This window comes from Xenopus tropicalis, chromosome 3, assembly GCF_000004195.4.
Source record: "Xenopus tropicalis strain Nigerian chromosome 3, UCB_Xtro_10.0, whole genome shotgun sequence".
Lineage (NCBI taxonomy): Eukaryota > Metazoa > Chordata > Amphibia > Anura > Pipidae > Xenopus > Xenopus tropicalis.
This window is the reverse complement of record NC_030679.2, coordinates 117,136,360-117,143,475: the sequence shown is the minus strand read 5'-3', so window position 1 is coordinate 117,143,475 and position 7,116 is coordinate 117,136,360. Positions and strand designations below refer to the sequence as shown.

The following is a 7,116-nucleotide window of genomic DNA, read 5'->3' as shown; positions in this document are numbered from 1 at the left end:
AGTAGCTCGCTCAGCTGCGCTCAATTTCACTTTGAGAATGTAAAACGCTAGATCTGTAGCAAGGCGTTTTAGTACTTTAGGGCCACCACATGGAATTAGGACTGGAGCTTACGCCTATATGTGTGAAGGGGCACATTCTTCATAATGGCTATGAAATAAAGTCTAATAACATATAATATCGAGAAGTAAAGGTAACTTCCACTATACAACACGCATGCTAAGAAAAAGAGGGCGGGGAATTGTTATAGATGGAGTCCTATTGGCTCTTCTCTTTGTCTGTTTGGGCCAACGCATTAGCGCAATCACAAAATAAGTTACCTAGCAACAGAGGGCGGGCCGTCTTAGTCCCGCCCCTTTATTGGCGTACGTCACATATTCCGGAAGGCGCGCTTTATGTCCTAATCGCTGGTGCTGCGGGCGCTGTTTAGGGGAGGATCGGTAGGTACCTATTACTGACCAGCCGCTGGCCCCTGTCTGTTGTACGCAGTCAGCTCATAGTGAGGCAAGTGGTAATATTAATAAGGAACTGGGAAGCCATGTGCCTGTAGAAGCCAGTTGGCTGTGTTTGTGTTAATGCCGTGTTGCCCCGAGTGTGGGTGCTGCCTGCCCAGTAGGATCTATAGAACAACCTGTGCTACTGGCCAGCACACTTACCCGGGGTGATAAGGAAATGAGCCAGCTTTCCTCAACTAGACTCCCATACATTGGAACCTCTTCACATCAAATCAGTTTCCTGTAAGGCCAGGTCTGGACTGGGATTCGAAATTGCCCCTGTCATTAACAAGTAACACAGAGGGCCCACTAAATAGTGACTGTCTGTGGCATCTTACCTTGGAACAGCTGATGGGATGAATTTCTCAATTCAATACTTTGTGCTTAAATTGCCAAATAATGGGACTAATCCTTAAAAAAGGAGAAAATGCACAGGTTACATAGCAGATAGTAGGTCAGTTTTGTAGAATAAAATGTTGTTTTGCAGACCGGGTTGGACTGGGGGGTGCAGGGCCCATCGGAGCTGCCACATCAGGGGCCCTGCAGATGCCCTCGCCACATCCCCCGAACCCCCCCCTCCTCCGCAGGGGCCCCCACTAAGCCTCACTAACCCCCCCCCCCCCCCGCAGGGTCTCCCACCCGATGTCCTCCCCTGAGCGAGCGTAAGTCTAACACGTCAGGGGAGGAACGGTCAGCAGGGGGAGCACGGGAAAGGGTCGAGTCTGGGCTGCTGGGGCCCACTAGGATTTTTCCCCAGTGGTCCAGTCAAACTCTGTTTGCAGAACTTTTGGGCTGTTTAACCTGTGCCATTTAGCAGTCTTTCTAAATGTAATTTGTCTCCTAAGGGCCAGACTGAAAATGATGGATCCTATAGAAAATGGACTCTTTGACCTGCCAGATTACGAGGACACAGAAGATGAAAATTTTCCACCATTGCCTCCCCCACACTCGCCAGGAGCTGGTGATGATGAAGCAGAAGATGTAGCAAATGGAGGTAGTTGGCGTGGTGCTTAGATAATGGAACATTGTCATGCTTGGATATATTTATGCAGATATACTTAGGTTTCTGTGTTGCCTTTGGGTCTGTCACTGGCAAACTTACTGATAGTAATCTTCATCCAGATGACTGGACAGAGAATGCTGGACAGACACAGAGAGAGGAAGCCCCCAAACCTGCCAGACGGGTAGTAAAAAGACCGCAACCTAAGCTGGATGGACAGAGGTTGGTAATTCTTTGCACATTATTTGGGTTTACTCTCTGTAGTGCAAGAATTAGAACCCCATTTGCTTGATGGCCATATTCAGGGCCACAATAGCCTAACATTCTTTTTAGATTAATCATATTTACCTCAGGGAAATATATGTGCTGATCATTTACTGATAACTGTCTCTAAGTGTGTTCTAGCAGAGGCAATTCTCAGTATTGTCTATGGCAGGGTATTTTCTGGAGTTTAGTAGCCATGAAAAAGTAGCTGCTACTAGTAGCTCTGTGTGTCTTTAGCCTTATGGGGGTTTGAAAGTCAGAATCTCTATAACTTGAAAATGCCAGGTGTGCCTTTGGCCTTAGGTCAACATGAAAAGGAATATGTTTATTGTCAGTAGGGCTGCAGGGCATCCAGCTGGGGCCCAATACTTTTTATGGGGAGTGGGAGGTTTAATTGTGGTCAAAGACCCATTAGTATTAGGCCTTGAATTTATCATATTTTTAAATGTTGGTCTGCAAAAGGGCCTAAACCCAAATAGTTCAAGGATAATATGTGTTTTCAGCCTGGATGTTATTGAAATGTAATATAATAAATCTTTAATTTAGGCTTGCCTCAAAGCGTGGATTGCCAGCGCTGCGGCATTTGTTTGAAGGTGTTAAATTTAAAGGGAAAGGCCATGAGGTAAGTTGCATTTCCATAATTCAACTAAGCAGTTACCAGTTGAAAAGGACTTTACTTATTGCAGGCAATACACACACACATTTCTAAACAGAGCCCAGTAATGTGCTCAGACATTGCTATGGATACTCCAGCTTGAACTGCACTGCAATCCACATTCAAAGATGGCCATGCATTGAATGCAGTGGAAACAGCCCCCATGCATTAAAGCACAGCATGCATTAAAGAGACGGTATACACCTAAAACACCTTTGGTAATGATGAACACAATAAATATGATTTGTGATAAAATTATATTAATTTAAAAAAAAAAAAAAAAGTTTACATTTTAAAGCCCTAATTTCAGGGTTGGGCTCTTTTGAATAACCTATCCCCCGGCCTTAATAAACAAGGGAATTATTTTTATGAGCTCCTCTGATGTTCTATGGGACAGAAAGGGACTACTGAAGTGAAACTGGTTCATATTCTTGTTTAGTACCCAAAATAACGGCAACCATAGATATTACATTCTGCCTAATCTTTTTATTATGTTCAGCACAAGCCCTATTCATTCAGCTCGTTGAAAAGAGATGTATACTGTCTCTTTAAGCTAAACTTGTTTCTTTTGTCATTAGTTAATCTTGTGCCATTAAACTAGTTACAACTGAAATTTAAATGTTCTTTCCTCCTGACAGGCAGAAGACGTAAAGCTCCTGCTCAGACAGATGGAGAACTGGGCGCACCGACTGTTCCCCAAGCTACAGTTCGAAGACTTTCTAAACCGGCTTGAATCGATGGGAAACAAAAAAGAAGTGCAGGTTCAGTTTTTTTTAATCACTACTTACTGGTTGTGTATCTTCCTCAAATTCCATATTTTGGTAGGGTTTGGTGGCTCAGAAGTGGCAAAGTTTTTGTGCAGAAAGCACATTTACAGTTCTCCGATCACACTGTCATGCTAACTATTACCATGAATATGTGCCTATTCTATAATGAATGGTACACAATATCTTAAAATAACATTGCACAAGCTTTTTCCTTTCCTACTTCAGACTTGTTTAAAGAAGATCCGGATGGACCTTCCCATTGTACATGAGGATTTTCTTAGTGAAGAAGGTAACTTAGAATATTATTAATTTTTTACCCTCCTTCTCAATGACATTTTTATCACATTATCAAGGTATATACTACAGAGCCAATGCAGGGTTATTGTGCAGAATTTAAGGTAATCCACACTAATTTCACAGATAAATAGAGCTATATTATATTATATTTTAGTCCGAATAAAGGTAGCACACCAAACAAAAGGGGTGCCTGTGCTAATGGTAAAATTTAGAAACAAACAAATGACGGCACTCACAGGGATTTTCACAATTACATCACACAAAGTCACTGATAGACAAAAAAAGAAAGTTACCTAACAAGGTTTTTATTTCTCCAACCTTTCAGTTCCTTCCTGGAACTTTCATCAGGGACACCAATATAAATATATATATATGGTGCACAGTAGGCCCTGTGTACACAATAACCCCTTTTCTTTTGTTAATATAATTTAAGTAAACCTCTCTGTGTATTGTCTCTTTAGGTGGGAATAGAATCCACAGTTCTTTTGTTACTACTTGCGTAGTCTAGTAGGTTCAGTGGCTCAGTAGGCTAGTTGCTTAACTTCTAGTCTACTGGGTTATGAGTTCAATTCCAAGTAAGTCTTGTGGCAGACTTGTGCCTGTTGCATTAACCAGTGATTTAATGTGACTTCATGCTGCCACATAAATCAAAAGCAGTGGTTCCTGCCGACAGGGTCTGTCCAGACATCGGCTCCCTGTGCGATGGCTCCATACAAGTTACAATATTCCTTATATTTTAGTTTGTAAAGTTGTCATGTTTTAAATGAAAATTGTACATTTCAATAGATTTGGTTTTCTTGAATTGGAGGTGACATATAACAGTGTTGCACCACCCAACAGTTTCTAGTATTCAGTAGCATATTGTTAAGGGTTAAAACATGGTGGGAGCGCTAGTCCAGAAACCAGAGATGACGACTTAAAGCAACACTGCACAGTAAATCTTTCTGGGGTGTCCTCCAGGACTATTGGCCTAATAGATATAAAAAAAGGATATTTCGATTTGAATTTTGCCTGCTCTGTTTACATCTAACCCATTTTTCTTTGTATCATACGATTATCACCAAAAGCATTCAGTGGTGTTTGCTGTACCTTTTACGGTAACAACCCACTGAACAGTTGAGTCGCTCGCAATAGATCTCTGCTATCGCGGGTGACAAACTGCTCTGAAAACGCTTTCCACCGGCACCAGTGGAAAGTCCTTCGCCTTGCTTTGGTAATCCGAATTGCTTGCAGGAGGAAACGTCACGTGACCAGATTACCAAAGCGATGCAAAGGGCTTTCGACTGGTGACTCCTATTGTTGCCGTTGGAAAGCCTTTTCGGAGTGGTTTGTGACCCGCAATAGCAGAGATCTGTTGCAGGCGACTCAACTGCTCCGTGGTTCTTATCCTTAAACAGCACTGCGTCTGCCCTTTGGATGTGTGCTCACACTGTAATACTGGCAAGCACAAATTTCAACAATCCCTTAATGTTATCTGAAATAAAGGCTATTGATGGAACAGCTGCTTTTTATTGGAGAATCCTCTTGCATCTGTAAGTGTGGGACGCCTTGAAAAGCTTTAAAATTTTTTTTTTTTGCATGCAATTTTATGCTTCTCAAGTGCTGAGAGCAATTTCCAGCATCCTCATCCTGCTAGCAGAGGCAATTCTTTACATTCATTAATGGCAAAATGAGGTCTTGCAATACTTTAGTTTTCCACAGGCATATCACCCTCACATCAGTAAATGATTTTGGGTTAAACCATTACAGGGATCTGTGTGTCAGATGTCTTTGTTATACTGAGTGACTATTATGGACAGTTCACCAGATGGCACCTAGTTAAGTACTGAGAAGCCATAGAATATGCCAGGCACTGGAATCGCCTACAGTATGTCTGTTAACATGATGCCACCCAGCCATACGCTAATCAAGCATTGCATTGCTTTTGTCTGTATAGCTCAGGGGTTTACCTTAGGATTAATACAGATCACCAACCTTACTCATACCACATGCAGATGTAAAAAGCATTGGTAAGCCATGAAAAAATTTCATTGAGGGTGCCAAATAGGGGCTTTGATTGGCTATTTGGCAGCTTCATGTGGACTGCTAGCCTGCATGAGGCCCTGCTTGGAGTAAAACTGTCTCTGTGCTTCCAAAGCTTTCCCCCAAGCCAAAAATGGGCACCTACTTTGAGGCCACTTGGGAGCAACATCAAGGGGTTAGTGAGCAACATGTTGCTTATGAGCCATTGAGTGGGGATCACTGCTGTAGAGTAACAAGTGTTTACAAACAGGTCGAGTAGACATTGCTCATGAAGCAACAATTATTCACTTGAGAGATGCTGAATCCTGTGCTGTATGTTAGTTGTAGTTCAGACGGAGGATCATGACACAGACATGCCCTCTGAAGACTTCTCTTTTCCTGAGGAGCTCCATGTTCCTTCACAGTCCCAGCCTGTAAAGGTGGATCTGAGTGAGGAGACTCTGCAGAGGATTGAGAGGAATCGGCGCTTGGCTTTGGAGAGGAGGATGGAAAAGATGCAAGCCCAAGCAGAGAGTCAGGGTATGAATTTAAATCCTCATTCCTTGATTGTATGTACTTCTGTGTGTTGAGCTGACCGTGATCAGCTGGCTTGCCAATTGTGCCTTATGCCTCGGTTCTGTGATTTCTTTCTTTAGCTTTGTCTCAGACAACTCTGGGCAAGTCTGATCCTGATGAAATTCCAGATGATTTTGATGCAGAAATGCTAGATGCTACTGAGAGCATGGTGCTTGCCCCCACAGAACAGCAGTCTCCACATCCTGTTGATACAGACTTGTCCCTTGGACTAAACAGTCAGGACCTGCCTGTGCAAGAGGTCAAGCAGTCCCCTGCACCATGTCCTGAACCACTGGGTGATGGCCTCTCAGAGCAGGCACTCAGTCTTGGTGATTCTGATCTCCCATCAACCTCAGACCCTAGCTCACCAAGAATGCCTCTTACAGAACAATTGCCTAGTTCTTCAGGTCCTGATCCAAATTCTTCACCAAGTGCCACACCTCAGAGTGAAGCCTCTGCTTATGCAAACACTAATGATGAAGAGCACTGACCGTTGTATATCATAATTATGCAGTTTTTGTTATCCAATAAACTATTTTATTTCAACAGACTGGATATATCAATATTGTATTTTCTCGCATGGGGGAAATTGCTTAAAGGGTTGGTTCACCTTTGAGTTAACTTTTTATATAATGTAGATCGTAATATTCTGAGACAACTTGAATTGGTCTTCATTTTTTATTTGTAGTTTTTTTTTTTTTTTTAAGTTCAATTCAGGAGCTCTCCAGTTTGGAGTTTCAGTAGTTATTTGGTTGCTAGGGTCCAAGTTAACTTAGCAACCAGGAAGTGGTTTGGATGAGAGACTGTTGTATGAATAGGAGAGGGACTGAATAGAAAAGTTATAAAAAGTAACAACAAAACTAGCCTCACAGAGCAATAGTTTTTTTGTCTGCCGGGGTCAGTGACCCCCGTTTAAAAACTGCAAAGTGTTGCAAGAAGGCGGTAAATAAACTAAAAGTTAGCTTAAAGTGTTTGGTGGTGTAAATTTTTCAGTATATAGACATGCATTATAACCATATCTGTGGGTATGGTCTTTTTTATTGTAATAAAGGCCTACATGTGAG

General features: G+C 42.3%; 1 protein-coding gene and 1 non-coding gene across 4 annotated transcripts; both read left to right on the top strand.

Annotated features, from left to right (window-relative positions):
- The first annotated feature begins 331 nt into the window (after positions 1-331).
- On the top strand, positions 332-6,602 carry tipin (timeless interacting protein). 3 transcript variants are annotated; one of them, XM_002938350.5, is made up of 8 exons: positions 332-438; positions 1,338-1,486; positions 1,615-1,714; positions 2,303-2,378; positions 3,050-3,172; positions 3,404-3,467; positions 5,819-6,016; positions 6,133-6,602. In XM_002938350.5, exons 2-8 carry the CDS (start codon positions 1,351-1,353, stop codon positions 6,540-6,542), a joined length of 1,107 nt encoding a protein of 368 aa, XP_002938396.1. In that variant the 5' UTR covers positions 332-438; positions 1,338-1,350; the 3' UTR covers positions 6,543-6,602. The 3 variants fall into 3 exon arrangements, with proteins under 3 accessions (XP_002938396.1, XP_004912730.1, XP_031755116.1); XM_004912673.4 differs by having other exon boundaries at positions 401-502; XM_031899256.1 differs by lacking the exon at positions 332-438 and adding an exon at positions 1,178-1,182.
- Positions 4,060-4,192, top strand: LOC116409918. The gene has a single exon (XR_004222166.1).
- Positions 6,603-7,116: the final 514 nt, after the last annotated feature.

Excerpts from the sequence above, each read along its gene's own strand:
- tipin (XM_002938350.5), top strand. The coding sequence starts at position 1,351 with ATGATGGATCCTATAGAAAATGGACTCTTTGACCTGCCAGATTACGAG. Across the intron at positions 1,715-2,302 it reads CCTAAGCTGGATGGACAGAG|GCTTGCCTCAAAGCGTGGAT; the intron begins GTTGGTAATTCT and ends TCTTTAATTTAG. Across the intron at positions 3,468-5,818 it reads GGATTTTCTTAGTGAAGAAG|TTGTAGTTCAGACGGAGGAT; the intron begins GTAACTTAGAAT and ends GCTGTATGTTAG.